General features: G+C 34.4%; 1 protein-coding gene across 1 annotated transcript in view; it reads left to right on the forward strand.

Annotated features, from left to right (window-relative positions):
• LIPI (lipase I) overlaps positions 1–25,722 on the forward strand; it is a 62,791-nt gene that overhangs the window by 32,273 nt on the left and 4,796 nt on the right. Inside the window, exons 9-10 of the mRNA XM_053565081.1 lie at positions 8,870–8,981; positions 14,173–14,349. Of these exons, the coding sequence (XP_053421056.1) occupies positions 8,870–8,981; positions 14,173–14,349 (289 nt within the window). The remainder of the gene's footprint in view (positions 1–8,869; positions 8,982–14,172; positions 14,350–25,722) is intronic.

A 25,722-nucleotide genomic window follows, 5' to 3' on the forward strand; every position in this document is an offset into this window, starting at 1 on the left:
ATTGACCTAAATCAGATTTGGTTAAAGTCTGGCTATCATCAATCCTGAGCTAAAATTTGTCTCTATCTATGAATCTGTGAAACTCAAGAATCAAATTACTTACTCTCCAAATACGATAATGGGATAGGCATTAAATATCAATTACAGACATTCTCATTTAAAAAGTTAAAAAAAGGAAGAAAAATAGTCATCAGTTGTAAATAATTTTAAAATCTACTCAGGCAAACCTTATTTGGATCAAGGCCTGAAAATAATCCCGTGTTTCATGCCTCTGCTCCCTGCATTTGCATCTCCACATTTTGGCATCTCAGAGTTATCTTCCTTCTTCTTTTGTAAAGATATGAATGGTAATACATGTTTGCATCTGGGTAGTTTTATCGGCCTGTTTCTTGTTCTTTCATTTCATACACTTTCTATTCCTTTTGGCCTGAACTAGCAGAATTTGTGCTGCTATATACTTTCCAAAACCTCAGGAATCTGTGAGTTGCTCACAGAAATCCACCCTATTAGACAAGAAGGCTCTCCATATATCTTTTTTAGACAACACTGCCTTTATTTTTGCTTTCTGCTAAAATGACAGAGATAATCTATTTGTCATTTAATTTTTTTTTTTTTTTTTTTTGCAGTTTTTGCCAGGGCCAGGCTTGAACCCACCACCCCCGGTTTATGGGGCCGGTGCCCGACTTCTTAAACCACAGGCACCACCCCTGTCACTTAATATTTTTAAAGAGCCTTTTGTGGGACTGAACACACCGTGTTTTTTGATTTTTCCAAGGGAAGATTATCTGGGCACATTCTCAGCTTTTTCTCTAGAGAACAATTTCCTGATGGTCAATCTCTTACTTTTGGCATCTATTTGTAAACTTGCTAGTTTGGGATTTACCAAATTATTAAGTTAGGGTCCATTTTCATGTACGGCAGCAGCCTGTATAGCCTATGGCTAGGAGGAGTGAGGGTTATAAGTAACACCTGTAGCTTGAGAATGGAACACCTTCGTTAAAAGGGCATGGGGAGGGATTTAGCTCTCGTAACAAGCATGAGAGCTTGTGATATGAGAGCATTAGTGAATTGGCAGTCTCTACACCTGTGTGGTGTTAAGAGGCACGAGATCAGCTCTACATTAGGCTGGAGGAGAAGGCAGGCAGGGGCGTGCACATTCTATCATGGACCCACTTACTCTGGCTCCGTCGCTTCTCCTGCTTGCAGAACGCCTGCACAGAGCCTCTGCTGATTACCAAGCTCTGCTATAGACTACAGAAGATCTGTTCCTCTAAGACTACTTTACTCCCTCAAAGACTATCTCTCTCTCTCCCTCTCTCTCTCTCTCCTGCTGAAGCAAATAGCCCTCAGGCACCTAAGAGCAATTGTTCCTGAGTGAGATAACAGCACAGTGGTCCTGTCCAGAACACAACTAGAGAAGCCTGAGATCTGGCCAGTCCCAGGCCCTGACAAGTGGTGACCACGAAGGGAACCCGACAATGTACATTTTGTCTGTTAATGAATTTCTATTCTTCCTCTCACAATTCACTCCTAGTACCAAGAAAAGACTGGGACTCATTTTCAAACTTTTGCTTGCTTAGAAATTCCCTCAGCTACATCTTCCTCTGCAATTCTTCATCTACAATTTGTTTTGCACATAATTTCAAAACACAGTTCCTCTAAGCTGTGTGCCACTACGGAGCAAGGATTCTTTTTCTTCCAGTTTTCAGTAACATGTTTCTCATTTCCTTCTGAGTAGTCCCAGCAGCACTCTTCACATCTATATTCACACCATGAGTCATGTGCATTTCTGCCAACGGTCACTTGCAATGCGTGTTTTCTCTACCCTGTTCCTCACGTCCTCCTGACTCCTCACTCCTGGCGTTGTTAGCATTCACATTTCTACTAACAATGTATTCAAAGCAGTCTAATTTTTCTGTTATGCTCTTCAAAATCTTCCAATTATTCTCATTGCCAATTTAAAACCCACTTTTCCATTTTTATGTGTTTGTTATAGCATCGCTTCATTCTCCTTACCAAAATCTATACTCATTTTCTCTCACTATCCTAACAAGTTACTACAAACAGAGTGGCTTAAAACAACACAAATTTATTATCTTACTTTTCTGTAGGCCGGAAGTCTGACAAAGATGTCAGTGTACTCATGTCAAGGTATCAGCTGTATTGTATTTCTTTCTTTCTTTTTTTTTTTTTCCTTGCAGTTTTTGGCCGGGGCTGGGTTTGAACGGACCACTTCTGGTATATGGGGCCAGTGCACCACTCCTCTGAGCCACAGGCGCCACCCCTGTATTGCATTTATTTCTGAGGCTCCAAGACAGCAGCTAATTTTTTGCCTTTTCCAACTTCTGGAGTTGGTTCACACTCCTTAGCCTGTGGCCTCTTCTTCCACGATGGTGGGTGGTGTCTTCAGATGGCATCGTTTTAGCCCTTCTTCTCTATCACAGCTCTTTTTCTAAATCTCTCTTCTGTCTTCATAAGTCTACTTGTGCTTATATTGATCCAACCTGGATAATCCAGGGTAATCTTCATATTTTAAGGGCAACTAATTAACCATCTTAATTATATTTGCAATCTTAATTCTTTTTTTTTTTTGTAGAGACAGAGTCTCACATACCGCCCTCAGGTAGAGTGCCGTGGCGTCACACAGCTCACAGCAACCTCTAACTCTTGGGCTTACACGATTCTCTTGCCTCAGCCTCCCGAGCAGCTGGGACTACAGGCGCCTGCCACAACACCCGGCTATTTTTTTGTTGTTGTTGTTGTTGCAATTTGGCCGGGGCTGGGTTTGAACCCGCCACCCTCGGCATATGGGGCCGGTGCCCTACTCACTGAGCCACAGGCGCCGCCCTGCAATCTTATTTGTGAATTAAGATAACATGCTCACAGTGTCCAGAAATATGTTTGGATATATTTGGACACATGGAAATATTTGAGGAGGTCTGCCACAATTATGATATGTATATGTGAATTATCAAAGTCTGGTGGTATTAATATTTTACCACTTTAAGTGAAATGTAGAAACCCAATTTCCATTTAGGTTCCTTGTACATGTATTCCCCACTTTTGAATATCATTGTCTTATCAGATTGTGTGATAATTTTTGTTTCAATCAAAAAATTAGATGTATTTAATTAATAAGGAATAGGATGATTTATTGGATGTACTTAATGTGCCTTCTCATCCCATTGTCCCTTCTTTCCTTTTGATGATCCAAGATAATTTGCTTCAGCAATTCCTTTCTGTTTGAAGAAATTGCTGACCATCTTCAAGTATAGATCTACTAGTGAGATTTTCCTTGAGTTTTTCTTTGTCTAGGAATGTCTTCATTTCCTCTTTATTCTCAAATGATGCTTTTGCTGTATATAAGATTGAAAGTCAATAGTTTTTCTTCCTTGGAACACCTGAAGGATGTGCCACTTTCTTTTGGTGCCCGCCCACAGCTTCAGTTAAGAAATAGTTTGCAAACCAAATCTCTGTTCATTTCTCCCTATCAGCTTTTCAGATTTTTATTACTTTGTTTTTAGTTTTTCAATTTCATTCTGATGTGTCTTGGTGAGGATTTATGGGGGTACATCTTATCTGAGGTTTACTCAACCTTTTGAATCTATGTGTTTATTCCACTAAATTTAGAAACTTTTCAGCCATCATTTCTTTGGGTTTTCTTTCAGCCCTACATAATTTTTTCTTCCTCACATTTTAATGCAACAAATTTTACATCTATTATTGTAGTTTCTCAGGTTCCCGAAGCTTTGTTCATTTATTTTTTTCATCTATTTTCTCTCTGTCATTCACATGGAGTGACAGATTGAATTGGCTTCAAGTTCACAGACTTCCTCATTTGTTATCTCTGCTCAGTAGGATATTTAGCATGTACAGTGAACTTTGTGTCTGTTATGTTTTTTATTTCTTTATATATTTTTTGTAATTTCAAATTTTTTTTTTTTTTTTTGAAACATAGTGACTGACTTTAAAGCATTTCTGTGGCATCTCCTTAAATATCTTTGTCATATAATCCTGGCACCCAATTCATCTCTATGCTGTGTCAGTGGATTGCCTTTGCTGAACAACCTTTTAGGTTTTGTCACTGTCGTTCTTGGTAGAAAGGGTAATTTTCAGTCACATCCGGGATATTTTGTCTATTCTGTCAAAATTGGGGCCTTGTCTCACTCTTTTATTTTAGGCAGTCACCCTGTTTAGATGTTGGCTTTAGATATTTTGAGGATGTGGTTTTAGATGCATGAAGCTTCAGGAGTATTATAGTTTCCTGGTGACTTGCATCTTTTTTGCTTTATACTTCAACTGCATCATTCCTCACAGATTAATTTGTCAAATTCTGTCACAGCAACAATTGGCCTCTTAGAGACTTTGATCTTTTTTCTTCTTTTCTATCTTCAACATTACTTTCTGTAGTATTTTATTTCCATTTACCACTAGTATTAATTGTAAATATTACCATTATATCAAATACTCACTTAAATTTATTTGTTTCAGTTTTTTTCAGAAATAAGCCTTTTTAATATGTTTGTGAAATGTCTTCCATTTTTATCTATGTAATTATATACAATATACATTCATTTTCTATAATTTTATTATATTTACATAAGTAAAGTTATGACATACATATGGAACAAATATAACATTTTCAATTAAAATGACTTAATATTATATGAAATTTACAATACTATCATTCTATTATTAAAAATGTAATTTTAATGCCTAAAAATCCATATATGCAATATCCTATTTGTTTCTTTTTCAGTTTTTCAGTATTATTGATAATATTTTATCAGACTATTGGACAAGAAATGTAATTTGAGCAATTTTAAATAATTGTTTTAAAGGAAGTTCCTAGAAATGTAACTTTGAAAAAAAAAATGGCACTTGGTGTCAATTTTTTTAATAAAATCAATTCAATACTGGTAATGGGATGTTATTAATGCACCTCATTATCACCAAGCCTAATTTTATTTAAAATTATAAGAAAAATAACCATTGATAAGTTTTATTACTATACATATTAATATGTTGGATAAGCTTGGCTCTTTGAATTTATTTTTGCAGATATTGTTAAGCACTTTTAGTATACTACGTATAAATGAGTGTATCATGTTATATTATGTAAGAGTATACACACATATAACTCACATAAGAGAGCCATTTATTTTCTGGGCAGTTTTGTTCTGTCTTATATCTATACCCATAAATATTGAGATGATAACACATAATTTGCCTGTTGTAGTTACCTAGATTATTATTTGGTGATGTAATTTCACCTCCATGCTCTTCTCTTAAAAACTTATCTTGAAGAGGTTAGCCATTAATCTTTTTCAGATTTCATTAAAATTCAGATTTTAAATTTTTTTTCTGAAGAGAACTTTTCATTTATCCGTTGAAGAACATGGTTGTGTTGGTTGTTTCTAGTTTTCACTATTATGAATGAAGCTGTTATATTCTTCTATACATTTTTATGTAAGTCATTTTTATTTCTTTGAGATAAATCCCTAAGAGTGAAAATACTGGGTCATTTTTTTAAGAACCTGCCAAATGATTTTCCAGAGGGATTGCAATATTTTACATATCCATTAACAATATATGAGTAATATATTTTTTCTCCATCCACACCAGAATTTGGAATTGTCACTTCAGTTTTGGTTTTCTACACTTTGCCTTGTCCCTTTTCCTTCTCCCCTCCTTTTTTCTAGGTTTACCTTCATTCTTGCTGAAATAGGCCCTCCTAGTGACTTTTCACTAGCAGTTTCTCTCAGTCTACTTTTGGTTTTCTTCTGAAAATATTTTTATCTTTCCCTTACTCAGGAATGAAAATATAGGTAAGACAGAATTCTTTGCTGAGAGTTAATTAAGATCAGAATTTTAAAAATACTAATTCTTTTGTTACTAGAAAAATATATATTTTCTTCTGATTGAATTTATTTACTTTTTATTTTGCTTCATCATTATTTTCTAGTCTAAATCATCTAAGTCTGCATTAAAATTAATGAAAAAAAAAGTTTATGCTGTTTCAGAGTAGAGACTCATGTCTTCCTTTAACATAGAAAACTCTCTGCAGTCAGTTCTTCAAAATTCTCCCTTCATAACAAGTTAGATTTTTTGTATTTTAATGAAAATGTTTAGTGGTCCCTTATTGTATGCCTTAGTATAGTTTTAAATTCCATATTATCTGGACTTTTATTTAGTCTCAGGAAACATTTGTTTATTTGTTTCTACCTAAGGCCCACACAAGCAGCAGGAAGCATTTTTGTAGTTCCTCTTTCCGTGAATAATGACACCGGGAATTAAGGACCCTGACTTTGGACAGGTACATCCATTTCAGCTCTGTCACTTAGCATTATGTTTCTGCATGGAGGTGGATACTTCAGACTCCTCTCCATGCTATCACCAGTTCTCAGCTGCCAAGGAATTAGGTGTCAGTCCTTATAGCCTTGACTTTAATTTCTCCTCATTTCTGACTCCTGATACATCCCTCTCCTTCTTCTGTGCTTGGTTATACATTTAAATATTTATGGACTGTGCATCTAGCTTTATAATAATTGTAGCAGAAAGGGTTTATTTTGTAGAAACTCAAAATAAGTTCTAACAATTGCATTTGGAAACTCATCGTCAAAAAAGTGCTATATACTTCATGGCTATGTGTCATCACAGTCACCTTTGAAGTCTACCCCGTGGAAGCTGTGCACAGATGCCAGCACCTAGTCTACCCTTCAAAGCTATTTTGGAACTCTTTCTGGAATGGCCATTAAAACTATTGTCATATTAACCTTGATGTCCTAAATGTCATCAAAATGCCTTCCTTCCAATATTTCCCTTATCTTTAGGTAAACAAAAAGTCATTGAGGGGCAGATCAGGTGAGTCGGGTAGCATACAAATACAGTTATTTTTTTACTGGCTAAAGTATCTCCCACAGTTAGTGCCATGTGAGGTGGTCATTGTAGTGACCCAAAGCTATAAGTTGTTGGCAAAAAGTTCAGGTCATTTTCATCTAACGTTTTCATGTATCCTTTTCAGTGCTTCCAAATAGTAACTGTGGTTAATTATCTGTCCAGTTGGTACAAATTTATAATGAACAATCCCTTGATACAAAAAAAATTAGCAACATTATTTTGACTCTTGATCAGACTGACAGAACAGTTTTGGTTGTGAAAAAATGGCTGACTTCCATTTTCACTTTGATGCTTTGTTTCAGGGTCATATTGGTACCCCCATGTTCATCACCAGTGATAACAGAGCCCCAAACATTGTCTTGGCTCTCCAAAGGTCCTGGAAAACTTTGATTGTCCTTTACTTTTTTTTCGTTGGTGAACATTTTGAGAACTACTTTTGCACACACCTTTCTCATGACAAGATTTTTAGTTAAGATTTTACTGTTTCTCTATTGATGTTTACTTGTTCTTCTATGCTTCTCAATCAGCCAATGATTTCAATGCACAATTCAACCATTTTTTGCAATGTTTTTGTCAGTTCTGCTTGTTATTGGCCACTCTGACCTCTCTTTATGAATGATGCTTTCTCTCCCCTCAGAAAAATGTTTAATCCATATGTACACTGTCATTTTCTTCATGGCATTGCCCCCATAAACTTGGACTAACATGTCCCCAATTTAACTTCCGCTCTTGCCAAGTTTAACAAGAAATTTTGTGTTTATTCCTTGCTCTAATTCAAGCTCTGTCATTCTGTGATGGCACACAAAAACAGGCAACAACAATAATGAATACTACTCAGCAAGACACCCTCGCACAGCTGAACACAGCTGTGAGACATTGATATAGCAATGTTATAAAACCTTACTGAGTTGTTTGTACAGTGCTGCCAATGTAAGTGCATTGTGTCATGTTCGCAAATTCAATTGTCAGTCCTTGTATGTCATGCTGCTTGAAGTCATTGGAGCAGGTATGAATGGGAGTGGGGAACCAAAACACTTTGTCTGAAGCTGGGAAGTTACTCCAAAGTAAGAAGTGTTCCTTTGCATCTTTTATGTAAGAACTTGAACTGAGTATTAAGCATAAGGCATTAAGTTACTCTTGATTATTAGTAGCAACAGTTAAAAGCTAGCATGAACGATTTTGGTATGTGTATTTCTCACAGGAAAAATTCATGCATTCTATGCTTGATTTAATATAACATATAAACATTTTCTTCTAGGAGGGGGTACATAAGACTTGGGATAACTCTTATAGAGTCAAAACTTTCTGTTTAGCCCTCACATTATTGAATATAAGGATGAGTGCAGCATCCTTGACCCTAAAAGACATACTACAATAAATTTTAGTAAGAGCATTCTGAATAAGAACTATGAGCTAAACTTATATGAAAGTATTTAATTTCACCCTTATTCCTGAACAGCCAGTGAAATTGGTAATTATGTTTTCCAAGAAAATTTGGATGCTACTGTTCACCAGATAATTATGCAATTTCATCATATTTACCTTAGATGTGCTATTGAAAAAAAGGAATGTTGCTTTATTGACCAAAATACTGAATGCTTTTGGTTTGTAGGCCAATTAGCATTTAGAAGCTATTTGGTCAACTCTTCCCATGCCTATGACCAATTGGCAGGCTTTTATATTCTTCACTTTTAAGTCTAGTCAAAGTTGACAGACATGAGGTAAAATATGTCATTTATTTACCAAATAAGTGACTGTCAACGATATTAGTTGCATATATAACTTAAGTGACTGTCAACGATATTAGTTGCATATATAACTTAAGTGACTGTCAATGATATTAGTTGCATATATAAGTTGGGCCTATGTTACATATAATATGCATATGTGTGCACATATCTGCATATGTACCAACACAAAACAAAATTTAAAAAAGAATGTGATTGTATACTACATTTTTGTTTTGTAGCCTATTATTTTGTTCTCAGTGTAATTGTTCTGGATGAAACTATGAAAGATGGCTATATTTCATTTAAATTATTAAACCAATTTGGAAGGACTGAAGAACCAAGGCTCTATGAGTAAGTACACTTTAGCATTTTATTCTTTCATAAATTCAATGTTTCTTTTCTTGAGTATCCAGTTCAGCAGGAGTACAAAGAGCTTAAATATTCATCCAGGGATTTTTAACATGTTAAATATTAAAAGGACCTCATATTCTACACTCTAGTTCTTTTATTCTACAGAGTACAATACCAACTATGCAAGAGACTACGTCATCCATTTATGTTATACAACTAGTGGTTATAAAAGTTAGATGAAAAGAAGAAGAAACATCTTTGTCTTACTTTCTCTTCTGACTCTCCTTCCAGCGTTCTTCCTAGACAGATTGCCTTCTGATTCTCTCTAGTTTTCGGGTAAAATCATGTTCTCAGGGATGTAAATAAATGTCTAGTGAGTTCTGTCAGTAGAGTGTCACAGTTTTAGTATTTTAGCCACACAGCTCCAAAATAATAAGGGAGGGTCTTTGTTTTTTTCGTCAACCTTCTATTTAACTTTTTATATATGTACGTATGGATATGTAGGTGTTTAAAAAGATTAAACATATTTTTAAGTTTAATCATTTCAAAGAATGCTCTTGGCTTGAGCTTGTTGAGTGTATATTGATGTGTTTAATAAATCCTTAAACTAGAAAATTAATTTTATCTTAAAAGAATGATATAAAACTGAACAGTACTATAATATTGTAATTGTGTTTTTCAATCTGCTATGGTAGACGTCTAGGAAGCCACTGCATAATGAAACTTTTCAAAAGGCTCACGCGTACCATGCATAGTGATGATATAAAAGATAAAGTTATTGCGGCTAGACCTATAACAATTTGCTTCAAGTTATTAGCGGTTATTGATGATATTAGAGTTTCAGGAAGCACAACTGGTATCGCCAACATTTACTGCAGTCACAGTTTAGGTATTACAGTACTTGAATTGAGTAAATGACTAAGTCTAGTACCCGATGGACCTTGGAACTAGGTACAAAGTGACATCCAAATTTCATCCAGCATTAACTGTGGGCCAGTAAAATATCCCTTCATGCTTATTTACTTGCATATTCACAAACAATGGCAGTAATGCATTTAATATTACAGTATTATTAATACTTAGTTAGGATCCAAAGCATTATTAGAAGTAGCCATAGTTCATTGTTTATGAGGTTTGTTTAGTAAATAAATCTTTACATTTTGGAATCCACAAAGAAAATAATAAGAAGTTTATGATGACAAAAATATTGAGACTCTATGTACTGAAGTAACATGAAGATCATTCGATCAGGCAATGCCATGTTCATCCTTAACAATAACATGCTGGGTTACAAGTCAGGCAAAATTTTCAAAAGTTTGAGATAAACCTACTTTAATATTAGATTCCATAAATTCAATTTTATTAAATTCGATAAATACATTGTAAATAATTTAATAATTGGATAGGACTGGTAGTGAAAGAATACCAATATTCTTGTTCTTTTCCCCTTTGTAAATAGCCTTCAGTCACCGACAGAAGAAAAAACAACTTTAAACCAGAAAATCAATCAAAATTCTTCACTTTCATTGAAACTTATATTGTATTAAAGAAATTTTAAGCCATTTAACCTAATTTTGAACACAAAATCTGTTAAATAATGCTGTTCTATAATAGTTCATTAATTTAAATTACTCAAAATTTATATATGCATGTGTACATTCATACATATACATATGTTCTATTTATTCTTATCAGTAACATGCTTTCTTAGCTTTTGAATTAATTCACTTATTCAACACATTTTTTGTACCAAACTTATTCAGTCATTTCACAAAATGATAGGGACCCAAACTGAAATGAATAGTATTTTCTTCTCAAGGAGGTCTCAAAATACTGAATGAGTTTAATGACTAATTACAGCTCTTAGTAATATGTTTTGTAATGAATGGCCACTTATTGTATTTGTGAAACACAGAGGAAAAGCAAAGAAACATTTGAAATCAGATAATGGAGTCAGAGTATAAGGAGAATGTACTTTCAAAGCATGGAAATAGGAAAGTACTTACGTTCCGGAGTAACACACAAAGTCCAGGCACAGAGCAGTTGTTCAGGTGTCTGTGAGTCTTGATTTAATTTACAATTATCATATTGTATGTGGAACACCTTAAAATAGTGATTCATTTTATTCAAATAACTGACTTGGCACATTTTTCATAGAGGAATATAAAATACGGAAATATATGCCTATGCAGTGTGATTTGTCCGCATATGCCTTGCTAATGCCCTTACTGTGACATGCTATTACAGTCATGCTTCACTTATCAGTGGGGGTATGCTCTGAGAATTATCTCCTTAGGTGACTTTGTCACTGGTGACCATTATAGAGTATACGTACAAAAACCTAGATGGTAGCGCCTGATATACACTTAGGCTAGATGGGATAAGGGTCTATTGCTCATAGGGGACAAACCGGTACAACATGTTACCATATTAAATACTGTAGGGAATTTTAACACAATGGTATTTGTGTACCTAAATACTCAAACATAGAAAAGGTATAGCGAAAATATGCTATAATCTCATGGGCCCGTGCTGCATGTGCAGTCTGCTGTTGACTGAAATATCATTATGTAGGACAGGACTGTACATTTAATCATGCGTTTAGATTTCTACTTTCTTTTACATGTCAGAGGAGGCAGAGAACTTTAAGTGACCTTTTATTTCCCTTTATAAAACTTAAACAGGAATATTTGCTAACCATAGAATATGTATGATACTATGTAGTGTAAAATGAGAATCATCTATAATTATACACCTAAGAATTCCCAAGCTTCTCCATTTAGATATAATTGTGATCTTCCTCCTCTTCTAACGCCACCTTCTCCTTTCTGGGCATGGCCCTGTGCACACACACACATTGATTTTAAATCTAGACAAATTAGAATCTTATTGAAAATGGGTTCTGCATTCTGATTTTTATACTGAATGCGGTAGCACAATCAGTTTTTCTAGCATAGTAAAAATCACTTACAAATTATGAGGCCAAATAAATTACTACACGCCTATATAGGATTTTATTTATTTATTTTTTAATTATTAAATCATAGCTGTGTACATTAATGCAATCATGGGGCACCATACACTGGTTTTATAGACCATTTGACACATTTTCATCACACTGGTTAACATAGCCTTCCTGGCATTTTCTTAGTTATTGTGTTGAGACATTTATATTCTACATTTACTAAGTTTCACATGTACCCTTGTAAGATGCACCGCAGGTGTAATCCCACCAATCACCCTCCCTCTGCCCAGTCTCCACCCTCCCTTTCCTCCCTCTCCCCCTTCCCCCTTTTCTTAGGTTCTAACTGGGTTATATGAAAGCCATAAATTAGTTTCATAGTAGGGCTGAGTACATTGGATACTTTTTCTTCCATTCTTGAGATACTTTACTAAGAAGAATATGTTCCAGCTCCATCCATGTAAACATGAAAGAGGTAAAGTCTCCATCTTTCTTTAAGGCTGCATAATAGATCTGCCTATATAGGATTTTAAAGAGGCAATATAAAGTTTGGATATTCAGGTCAGAATGAAACGATATTGTCCTGGGTTAGAGGATTTGCATTACAGATGGAAAACTGAGGGTCAATTGAAAGCATATTAGATATTGCAGAGGTAAAGTCAGTAGGAATTGGTGATACTTGGGTGGGGAAGGATGAAATGAAGCACGAATCCCAGTTGTGTGGCCCTGGCAATCGACAGTAGTACCATTTAATGCCATAAGAAAATGTGTACGTTTTCTTGCAGGTTATTTTGTTGTTGTTGTTTGGTTTTTTAGTGGGGGGAGAATGTTGAGGAAGATGATTCATTTAGATTTAAACATCTTGAGCTTCAGGCATCCTTGAGATATCCAAATGGACATAGTGAATAACAGGGGTGTTTCTGGAAGGAATTCAGCAGATAGACCTCAGCTAGAGGTAGAGATTTGGAGTCATAGCAAACTTATTTTGTTGATAATTCAAACCACTGAGGTAGATATGAGTTTGTGGGGTGAAATAATATGCTCCTATCTGGCTGTGTTGAATTTGAAATATCCTTGAAAAATTTAGACAACCCCTTGGAAAGAAATAGAGATATGCCCAGTGGCATTATATTCTGTGAAGGAGGAGGTTGTAATACTGCCAGGATTGAGCAGAGATGGACCTTGACAGGTATGACCATATCATTTTGGGGGGGTCTAGCTGCTTTTGAGGAATCAAAAGAAGATGAATGCAGGGACAAATAGGAGCTGGCAGGCAGAGTTGCGTCCCCCCTGGTTGCACGTCAGCTGTTCTTGTGTGATTGTCACCTTTGATTAAGTAATTTGTTTTTACCTAAAAAAGAACTTATTACAGGTTTTTAATTTTTTTTCCTTTCTCTTCTGTCCTTTCCTATCCTCTTTTCCTTTTTATCCTCCTTCTCCTTTCTACTCCTTCACCCGTAGACTTAGCTAATGAGAGAATGTGCGGGAGGGTGGGCAGAGCTCTGTTTGGGGTCAGGCAAGCCCATCTGACATGAATGCTCCAGGGACTCACGTTTCTGGGACATAGAAAGGAGGAACTGAGCAGAGATTTGAGGAATGCTGATATGTCTGCATTTATATCCCAACTTTGTAATGCAAACTCTGATGCCTGGTTTTCTCATCTGCAGTACGATGTTTATAGTTTCTAATAAAAGAACTTACTCATTGAGATATTTAAATGAGGTTAATTATGAAAACCTTATTACATTGATAATGCTCAGAAAATTATTCTTATTAAATATCCCTTTTTTCTGTTGAATATCAGGCTTTTATAAATATTCTTTAAGTCAAAAATATTTGATAAAGTGGCACAGAACAACTGAGCACCTCGTGTATTCAAGGAATTATGATAGTTGTTGATGGGTATAAAATTATGCCAAATTACTGCTCTAATCTTAGACCAATGTGCAATCTAGTTACCTTTTCAGAAAGGCAAGATATCTCACTTTTTCTCCCAAAAAGCATTTTCAAAATTTTTCTATGGAGAAATGAATTTATTATTATCAATTATTTATTATGTTACAAATTACAGCTTAATTTATTTTAATTAATTAATCAACAAATATTTTGTTTGGCCATTTCCCTATGATATTGTTCTTCGTATTCTGCCTATTTAGGCTTATAATTATATCAGAACTAAATTATGTTTCAAATTATTAATATGCTGAGTATATGACATTTTCTGTTTAGGAAGAACAAACCATTTTATAAACTTCAAGAAGTCAAGATTCTTGCTCAATTTTTAAATGATGTTATAAATATTTCAAGGATTGGTTTGACATATTTCCAGAGCTCAAAGTTGCTGTGTTCCACATGCAAATACAGGATTCAGAGTCTCATGTTAAAGTCACTTACATATCCAGAAAGGTAAGAAAACTAAGTTTTGATTTCAATATATTATCGTTTAAAGTTGAAAATACTCATGTGTTAAGTTATGGCTTAAGAATTTATGTATTCAAATATACTTATTGTGTATTTCATCCTATATTTTACATGAATATTAGGTTATCAAAAGGTATAAAATTAATTTTGGGGGGTTAAGATAAAATTTATTTTGAAGTCATATTACCTAAGCAAAATATACACACAAAATCATTTCGTAAGACACAACAAAGACAAAATAAGTACGAAAGCTCTCCACCTTAAAAGTTTGCCAGTAATTACTATGTGTACATATTTATTCACAGAGAAGTTGAGAGTCTTTTACACAGTCCTTTACATAAGGACCAATGCCTAAAAACTCCAAAATGAAACCCATGATCACAGAAGACAAAGTCATCATGACTTCCAGTGAAGATCTTTGTTTTCTTCCAACTTCATTGGAAAGAGAAACAAAACAAAAAACATTTTCATCTGCTGACTGTAAGACCCAATAGATCACTAGAGATTTGGTCTGATGAATATACTGCCAGGAGGGAAGCTCTGGGTGAAATATGGTAACAGCATGTGGAGAAGTTGACTCTTTACTCTTTATTTTTACATGGTTGGATAATTAAGTTCTCAAATGTATCCCTGAAAAAGTGCTTTGAAAGGACTAGGCACTCGCATCTGTGCGTAGGTGCATAGCTTCCCAAGAGGAGTTCTTTGAAGATGACCGTAGTGATATGAACTTAATTGTGAACTTAATTGTCGGACCTCATACATGTATACAGGTAACTGTCTTGGTTTGTCAGTTATATCACAAATATCTCTAATTCTATTAAAGTTTGCTACCATTCCAGCTGTTTGAACACCATTCTTGAGGATAATAGTCTGTCCCAGTTTTCTTCCCAGCCCATTTACCATGCTGTTCTTGGTTCCATGTCCTCACAACCATAGAATTTTTCCCACTAGCCTTGTGTTCATGGTATTTATGTTCAAGTTTACTGTAGAAAAATTCATGTTCCATCCCTGTGAAATCCTTAAGAACTATTACAAATCTCTTTCCTGTGCCGGTCATCTGTCACTTTGTATATATGAATTGTTTCAACAGTGAGCATCAGCTGAGAACTGATGGAAACAAGTTTGTACATTACTAGAAATCTCTCTTCTTTGATTGCCGAGCCACTTCTTTATTTCTCTATATGTTACTGTAGTTATATATTTGACTTTCCAATTTCTTTCCTACAAATGTTGATCAGACTACATAAAAATTTGTGAAAAATAAAAATAATAAATGAGAAGAACGTGCATTGAGATGAGGAGAGTTGGAAAAAATTGTTGAAATGGAAGTCATCTTTTGGCATGATAATGGTTAGTTACCCAAAATTCAATAAAATGTAATTATAATGTCAAAAATATAGGGTAACTCTATTGACCTTTTCCTTTGATCGAAATACTTACAAAAGGAGCAAAATATATGGACATTTTCAGCAAGAATATTAGCAAAATCTTTTTCTACCAAAGTACATGGGGACAGGAAGAGGTCATGCCTTGAAGGACTAGAGTTGTAAGATTTTAAATCTCCAAATGATCTCAGCATCTATTATTTTAAATATGTAAATACTTCACTAAACAACAATCAAAATTACATTTGTATTCCTACAAAGCTAGACTCTGAAGAGGCCAGGGTTATTGCACCATCATATTTCTCTAGTCTGCCATGTTAATACTTTTCTGAGCATAAAAATGGTGAACATAAGCAGAGAAGTCAAGCTCTGTACACTCTTTTTCTGGAAATCAATTCTGAAAGATTCGTATTATAGAGGAATAAAGTTTTCTCCCTATGGCATCATAAATGAAAGGAGAAACAAAGAATTTCCTCCTCCGTTTGGAAGCAGCACACAATGTAAATCTTGGCCAGATACCATAGATTTAGCTAGAGTACTTGCCTGTAAAACAATACACAAGCTCAAGATGAGAAAGAGGAATTAATCCCATGTATGTAGTAGACAGTGAAAGAAACCAAGGGTAATCTAACCTTATGTGTATGGGCAAAGGCCACGGTAGATAGTCTTTTCATCCTTCAAGCAGAACTGAACAAGAAAAAGCATATCAACAAAATGGAGACAAATTCTGTATCAGCAACACAAGAAGAAAGACACATAACAATCAAGATTCAGAAATAAGGCTGAACTTTTAAAAGATTTATTAAAGGAAATAGAAGGAAGTTACACAAAGTAGTGCTCAATATTTTCTATGATATTAAAGGAAACAGAAATCCATGAAAGAAGGGGTGGGGAGTGAGATAAACAACAGATTGCAGGTAACAGAGAGTTGGCTGAGTTTAAGAAGACAAAGATAGCATTAACTTTTATATCAACATTTTTAAAAAAGCAAGAGTATATTTGATCATTAATGTCAAAATACTTTATAATGTCCAATAGAATGATGAGATATAAGTAATAGCAGAAATCAGGTAATATAAATGGGGAGAAACAATTGAAATGCAGAATGTGGACACCTGATGTCACTGAAGGGAAGAACAACAGAGGAACTAAGTGTGGATTTCAGAAAAGGAAAAATACTCTTCAGCTGAGGAAAAGGTACTGCTCTCCAATGGGAAGGCTGACCTAAGACTCCACAAACTAAAAGAATTCACATTTGGATCCATTTTTATAAGTGCTGTTTTTCAAATTTGATGGAAAAGAAAACTGCAAATATTCAAATAAACTTTCATGGAGTAGAGGATTCAATGCTGTAGCAGTGGCAGTTCTTATTAAATGCAATTACACATTTAGCATGATTTCAGTCAAATCAAAGGGAGCTGTCACTTGGCTCTTCTTAACTGATCTGGAATTACAAATACTAAGATAAGCCAAGAAAAGTTGGAAGAATGAGGGCAATGTTTACAACTTTACGAAATAGTAAATTATATTCCAAAACGTCAATAACTAAAAATATTTTATACTGAAAAAGACCATAAATATGGTTTAATAGAATAAATGGAAAATTAGCATTTCAAATAACAACACTAGAATAAAGGTTTAACAAGCAAAAAGAGTGTGATTTTTTTATGACGTGTCATATTTCATCTTAAATGTAGGAAGGTATTAAATGTAAACTAGCAAACAAAAAAGAAAATCAGAAAAATGTTGATATTTGCACAATAATCCAGACAGAAAACCTAAATGAAAATGCTAATCAGTTTTCCTGCATAAAGTGTAAAAATTAAGGCCAAGAGTGGCGGCTTACATGCTGATGAAAGGCTGAGGCAGAAGGACTGCATGAGGCCAGGAGTTTGAGACCAATCTGGGCAACATAAGGAGACCCCATCTCTGCACACACACATTATTTGGGCATGGTGATGTGCCCCCATAGTCCTAGCTACTCAGGGTGCTGAGGCAGGAGGATTGCTTGAGCCCAGAAGCTCAAGGTTGCAGTGAGCTATGATCGTGCCATTGCATTCTATCCAGCCTTGGCGACAGAGCAAGACCCCATCTCTTAAAAAAGAAGCTGTAAAAAAATAAAGTTTACTTGTCACAAATATCAACAAAAACAAACTGGGAAAACATCTGTAATACATGTGCTTTCTAATGACTTAAATTGTTTTTATATAAATACTTTTAAAAAAATGTAAAAGAACACATTCCAGTTGAACATGGAAAAAAACATCCTTCCGTTTGCTTAGGCCTAAAAGCCTAGGTTCGTCATAGACTACTCTTTTTCTCTTACTTCACGTCCAATTATAAAATCCCTTTGTCCTTACCTTCCATTTCCAGAATTGAACAACTCTTTGTCACCTCTAGTGCTACAAGCCCACTAGGTTGTACCATCTCTGCTTGAATCTTTTTCATACTCTCAGCTGTTCTCTTGCTTTCAGTGCTGTGTCCTATCACTTACTCTCACTGGTGTCCACAGTGCCCCTTTGAAAGATGGGTTAGGCCATGTCAGACCTCTGCTTAACCCCTCACAAATGTGTCCACAGTCCCAATAAAATCAAAGGATCTTGCAATGGTTTATGAGACCCATAAGATCCCACATGATCTTGCCTGTCCCGCCATTACCCCATACCTCTGATCTTACTCCCCTTTACCACATTTACCCATGTTGCTCTGGCCTCATAAGTCTCCTTGGTGTTCCTTAAACACACCAAACAAAATCCACCTTACAACCTTTGCCCTGGCTGTCTCCTCATTTTCTTAGGACTTCATTTTACGACTTCATTTTCTGTATGGTATACTTATTATGTTTGCTGTTTATTGTTTATCTCTCTCCAGGGAGAATGTAAGCACCTTGAGGGCATTGATTTTATCTATTTTGTTTAAAGACATACTTCAAGTGCCTTAATCTGTGCCTGGTACATATTAGGTACCAAGAATGAATAGTTGTTGAATGAATAAATGCAGAAATAAATACACTGACAAGGAACAATTAAAAAATTTAAGGAACAAATGATTAATAAACATATTTTAATATGTTTTATCCCAATAGTATTTAAATAAATAAAACTAAGGCCATAAGATATAAAGTCTCTCTTCTCAAATTGGAAAAAAAAAATTACATTGAAGCTCTACTGAAATTGCCATCCTGTTTTGCTGATGGAAGATAGGTAAACTTCCATAAATACTATGGAAAAAATTTAATGACATATACAAAGAACCCCCAAATTAATACTTCTTGCCCACTATATGCTCTTCTAGAATTTATACTTCAGAATTGCTTCTCAGCCTTTTTGGCTAAGATCAAGTGCAGAATTTCAACTTTGGGATGCAGTGTAAAGTAATGTTAAAGAGCATCCTCTCTGAAGCCAGAATGTCCGAGTTTAAATTTCAGTTCAACTAATTACTAACTTCAGATGAATTGAGTAATTCTTTCTGTGCCTCATTTTCCTTATCTGTAAGATGAAAATAGGAACAGTCCACTTTGTTGACTTAAGATTAAATAATGTAAAACTTATAAGGGATGTAAAATATCATCTAGCATAAGTGCCCTGCAAATATTTGTCAGATAGATAAAAGAAAATACTGGAAATACACATAACTATTTCTGTAAGAAATTTGTTCATAGTTTTATTTATAATGTTGAAAAGTCATAAGTAAATTAACTGTTCAATAATAGAGTAATTAATACATTGATTGTAGAATATCTACAATATGTAATATTAGGTAATGAGTATAATGGCAAGATGATCACAATTTTAATGACTCAATTTTTAATGACTTATGACTCATTTATGGTTAATGACTCAATTTTTTGCAAGTGTAATAAATATATATGTATTACATAATTAGGGGAAATAATGAAATTAATTTTCTCATAAAATAGAACTTGATAAAAATAAATGTATACTGATATCATAATTTTGTGGCTTTAGCATACATGCTTTACTTAATTTATCTTAACTTCTTTAGTTATTCAGCCCAATTGCATTTAGTTCAATAGTTTCTAGATTCTTTTGAAAGTATTGTACTGGGATGCCAAAAAATGTATACATGTTTCAAGAGATGTTGTCTATGTATGACTTTTGGTGCGCAATAAGAAGTGGTGTCCGGACACTGATGGTAACCAGTTTGAGCACTTACTGTAATTGGAGAAATCAAACGTGACTTGTATTCACCTTTTGTTATGGTATATATTGTTACCATTTTAATACAGTTTTTCCTTTCTTAAAATGTGTATACACATTTTATATTTCAGTGAGGGCAAGTATTTGCTTAAGAATAGCCAAAAAGCTTTCTTTAATTTAGCAAATAACCTCAGAAAGCCAATATACAGTTATCTTATTTGTGTTGAAAACTTTAACGTTTCAGTTTTGTCTTTTAAACTGCATGGCTGCAAGGTGAAAGTACTTTGGGAAAAGGTGGGGATTGGGTAGTCCAGAGCTCTGAAGGGTGTTTAAAGAAAGCAATTTTGGAAAAACTAACTTTACAATTTTACAAAGTTTGTTCCTCCATCCTAAAAGTTGTTCTTCACCCCTGACTTTCCACCTTCCATTTTTTTAACTGGGTCCTAAAAGTGTAAGTAACATAGGCGTGCTTCTGTATATGGTGTGAGCTATGCCTAATAGACAAAGAATCAAGTGGCTTTCAGAAGACTAGAAATGAGCTTTCCTTTTGTATACTAGTAGATAAATCATAACAAAAATTTTATGATACCTGGGAATTTTTGGAAATTCAACATATCCTTATGATATTGAAGTATAATTTTATTCATATTCTAATCATGAAATCCTTTCTAATGAATTTAAAATTATAAATAATAAATTTGATAAATTTAAAATCTATTATAACAAAAATAAATAAATATTAATGTATTTTAAGTTATAACAAATTTTAGGCATATTGCTATATCCCAGTTATAACCTAAGAATAGGGAGAAAGGGGAAAGGGAGGGGAGGGAGGGGGGAGGGAGGCGGAAGAAGGGGGACTAATGGGATTACACCTGCGGTGCATCTTACAAGGGTATATGTGAATCCTAGTAAATGTGAAATGTAAAGGTCTTAGCAAAATAACTAAGAAAATGCTACAAAAGCTATGTTAACTAATGTGATGAAAATGTGTCAAACGATATATGAACCAAGTGTATGGTGCCCCATGATCATACTAATGTACACAGCTATGGTTTAATAAAAAAAAAAAATAAATAAAAATAAATAAATAAATAAAGTAAGAATCACTTATTTTGGTTATGGATATTTTTAAAATGCTTATTCAATTTAACCAAAGGAAAAAAATCATGTTTTATATACGTAAGTGCTGTATACAATTCATTCATAAGCAAAAAGTAGAGTAAAATTGTGATTTGCTACAAAACAAAATAATATAAAGCCAGTATGTAATTGAAATTTGTATGTGAATTCTAAATAGTGGATAGACTTAAAATGTACTAAATTTATTATATGTGGATATAATTGTTTCTACTCAGGGAAAAATACTAAAAAAAGACAAAAAACAAAAACACATTTTGTGGGTGTTGAGCAAACTCTTTACATTCCCTGTTGGCTGGAGATGCTAACAGATGCTCGGATAAATGTATGCTTTAAGTTTAATTACCTAGATAATTGCTATAACCATCTAGTTGCTTTTCCTATTTAGATCTGTCCATACAGATAATGTGTAATTAGTGAGAATTAGCACTGCCAAATTATTGTGAATGTGAGTTATAAAAATATGACGCCTTATGGTCCAGATTAGACTGTGCATGCACTCAGTAGTAATTATCTTTCTGTAGTACCCTGTGATCCAGACCAGAGCAGGGCTCTCTTTCCAGGCACTTCCCGTAGAGTAGGGCCTTGGAACTTAGGGGACAAGAGGAATGTGCATGACAAGGTGACTGGGATGACTTCCTGAAAAAAAGGTTGGAAGAAAGCTACTTTTAAAATCTTTATGTACCTGCAAAATTTACTCTTTTTTGGTGTATAGTTCTATAGATTTGAATAAATACAGAAAGTCATATAATCACCACCACAATCAAGATTCAGAGTATTTCCCTCAAGCACAAATCTCCCTTATGCTGACACTTGGCTTTCTATCCCACCTGCTGACAATGACTGTGCCTGGTTTTACAGAGGACACTATGTAAGTGGAATTATAGTTGTCCCTCAATATCCATGAGAGATTGGTTTCAGGATCCCTGAGGTTATAAAAACCCATGATGATCAAGTCTCTTATATAAAACATAGTTGTGTTTGCATATAAACTTCATACATCCTCTCCTATACATTAAATTACATTTAGATCACTAGCAATACCCAGTGCAAGGTAAATGCTATGTGAATAGTCATTGAACTGTATTCGTTAGAATATAATGATAAGAACAAAAAGTCTTTTCATGTTTAGTACAGACACAATATTTTCTTCCCAATATGTTTCATCTGTGGTTCATTGACCCCAGCATATGAGACATGACTATGTATAATATGAGGTTTTACTAAGTATTACTTACACTTAGCACACATGCATAAAATCCATCCATGTTATGGCTTATATCATTGGAATGTTACTGATAAATAATATTCCATTACTTTGGATATACCACAGTTTGCTTATCCATTCTGCAGTAGTTGGACATACAGTTTGATAGCTCTTTTTAATGTCTGTGAACATAGTTGACATAAATATTTGACACACAGGTTTTTATGGGAACATAAGTTTTCATTTCTCTTGGATAGATGCCAGATGTAGGATGGCTGGGTCATATGGTAAGTGTGTGTTTAACTTTCTAAGACACCGCCAGACTGTTTTCCAGAGTGACTGTACATTTGCTTTCCTACCAGCAATGCACGAGAACTCCATGCACTCCTGCACACAAACTGCACCTTCACCAGCTTCTTTTGTTTGATTTTCATTGTAACTTCTCTAACAGATAAGTAGAGCTATTTCATTGTATGTTTAATTTGTATTTCGCAAATGATGAATAATATCAATTAGCTCTGCCATTTGATTGAGGATATTTACATCTGTTACTTATGTGATTATTGGCATTGTTGAGTTTCAATCTATCATCTTGCTTTTCTTTTCTGTTTGTCCCATCTGTAATTCGTGTTGTTTTTCCTTTGTCTGACTGTTTTTTATTGATAAATCATGTAGTTTCATGATTACATTTTATGCTTTGTTATATGATTCTGGTGGTTTCTTTAGTGTTTTTATTATACTTTTTTTTTTCTTTTTTTTTTCTTTTTTTTTTTTTTTGGCCAGAGCTGGGTTTGAACCCACCACCTCCAGCATATGGGACCAGCGCCCTACTCCTTGAGCCACAGGCGCCACCCAATTATTATACTTTTTAATATGTCATCATTTTCCTTTTGCTACTTCATATATAACATGAGAACAGTACAGAAGTGTACGTCCAGTTCTCTCATCTGGGCTTTTGTTCTATCATTGGCACACATTTTACTTGTATATATTCTAAAAACTCAGTAATATAGTGTGTCATTTTTGTTAAACGGAGATAATTAGGTAAAATCTTATTTATTCACAGTTGCTATTTCTCATGCTTTTCAAATTTTTAAGTAGGTGTGTATTTTCATCTGGTATAATTTACTTTCTGATTGAGTTCCTTTAGTGGGTTTTGCAGTGTAATACAGATGGTGAATTAGTTTGAGAGATTTTATTTTTAATGTTCTAAAGATGTTGCTACGTCACATAGTACCATGCACTGAACCTGATGAGAAAAGGTTATGTTTTCTTTTCTTTTCTTTTTTTTTTTGCAGTTTTTGGCTGGGGCTGGGTTTGAACTCGCCATCTCCGGTACATGGGACTGGCGCCCTACTCCTTTGAGCCACAGGCGCCCCCTGTTGTGTCTTCTTTGTTGTTCTGATGATAATGTGTTTACTTTTCTGGCTGGGTTTAAGATTTTTCTCTTTGTCAATGATTTTGAAAAATTTGATTATAAAGTACCTTGTAATTTTTTTCATGTATCTTGTGTTTGAAGTTTGTTGAACTTTTTGGAATTGTTGGTTTATAGTTTAACAAATTTTGTCTACAGATTTGTTGTTGTTGCAGTTGTCATTGTTGTTTAGCCAACCTGGGCCCGGTTCAAACCTGCCAGTGCTGGAACCACTGTGTTGTGAGTGCCGAGCCTCATCTACAGCTTTTAAGATTTTTTTTTCTTGTGTCTCTCTTCCCTCTCATTTGGGGACTCCAATTTCTAGTATTTTTAGCTGCTTGAAGTTGTCACACAGATGAAGGATGCTCTCTATTAATTTTTAAATTCCATTTTCTCTCTCTGCATTTCATTTTGGTTAGTTTCTGTTTCTGTGATTTCAAGTTCACTGATCTTTATTTCTGCAATGTCAAATCTGCTATTAATCTCATTAGTGTTTTTCATTCCAAACATTGGAGCATTCACTTCTAGAAGTTTGCTTTATATCTTTCTATATAGTTCATGTATCTACTTAACTTCTGGACACATAAAATACACAGTTTTAATACATTTGCTGAATTACACATCTGTGCTAGTTCTGGGTGATTTTCAGTGGTTGATTTTTCTCTCCATGCATATCCATTTTCTACTTTTTTAAATATTTAGTCATTCTTGGCAAGATGCCAGATGCTATGAATTTTATTTTTAGGTATTTTCATGTTCTCATAAATATTCTTGAGGTTTATTCCCAAGATAATGTTAAAGTACGTTATAAAGAGGTTGATCCATTTCCTGGCCTGCTTACAAGCCCAGTCCAGGCTAAATGAGTCCCACTGCCAGGCAAGCCTCTTCTCTGTGCTTTACCCAGCTATCTGTGAATTGTTAGGTTTTCTCATTTGTAGGTATAAATAGGCACTGTTTCTGTCCTTGTGTTACCACTGGCAAACATCCTAATTAACATTGTAAAAAGAATATTAGGAATTTTGTTAAGTTGCAGGCTAACAAATTAACATACAACAATTAGCAGGGTTTCTAAAAAAGAAATCAAGAAGGCAACCTATTAGCCGGGCGTTGTGGCGGGCGCCTGTAGTCCCAGCTACTCGGGAGGCTGAGGCAAGAGAATCGCTTAAGCCCAGGAGTTGGAGGTTGCTGTGAGCTGTGTGACGCCACGGCACTCTACCGAGGGCCATAAAGTGAGACTCTGTCTCTACAAAAAAAAAAAAAGAAGGCAACCTATTTACAATAATTACAAAAATGATAAAATACACGTAGGATTAAATTTAACCAGGGAAGTAAAAGATCTTTACAATGAAAACTATAAAACATTGATGAAAGAAATTAAAGAAGACATAAATAAATGAAAAGATATCTTGCATTTATGGCTTTGAAGAATTAATATTATTAATATGTTCCTGCTACCCAGAGGAGTCTATAGATTTAACTCGATCTGTATCAAAATACCAAGGAAATTCTTCACAGAGATAGGAAAAATGACCCTACAATTTGTATGGAACTACACAAAATGACCTGAATAGTGACAGAAATCTTGAGCAAGAAGAACAAACCTGGAAGAATCAAATTATCTGACTTCAAAATATACTATAAAACTATGGCCACCAAAAATGATATTTTCATAAGATAGAGACATATACCAATGAAAAATAATAAAGAACCCAGAAATAAATCCACATTACAGTTACAACAAACTGGCTTTCAACAAAAGTGCCCGGAGCTCACGATGGGGAAATGTCAATCTCTTGAATAAATGGTGTTGGGAAAACTATATATCCATATACAGAACAATGAAATAAGGCCCCTATCTCATATGATATAAAGAAAAATTGAAAAAGGATTAGATACTTACATCTAAAACAGAATCTATTAAATTTCTGGAAGAAAATATAAAGGAAAATCTCTGTAACATTGGTCTAGACAATATTTTTTTTTTAAATATGACCTCAACAGCACAAGCAACAAAAGCAAAAATAGACAAATGAGGTTACATTTAATTAAAAA

The sequence above is a fragment of the Nycticebus coucang genome, chromosome 16 (genome assembly GCF_027406575.1).
Source record: "Nycticebus coucang isolate mNycCou1 chromosome 16, mNycCou1.pri, whole genome shotgun sequence".
NCBI lineage: Eukaryota > Metazoa > Chordata > Mammalia > Primates > Lorisidae > Nycticebus > Nycticebus coucang.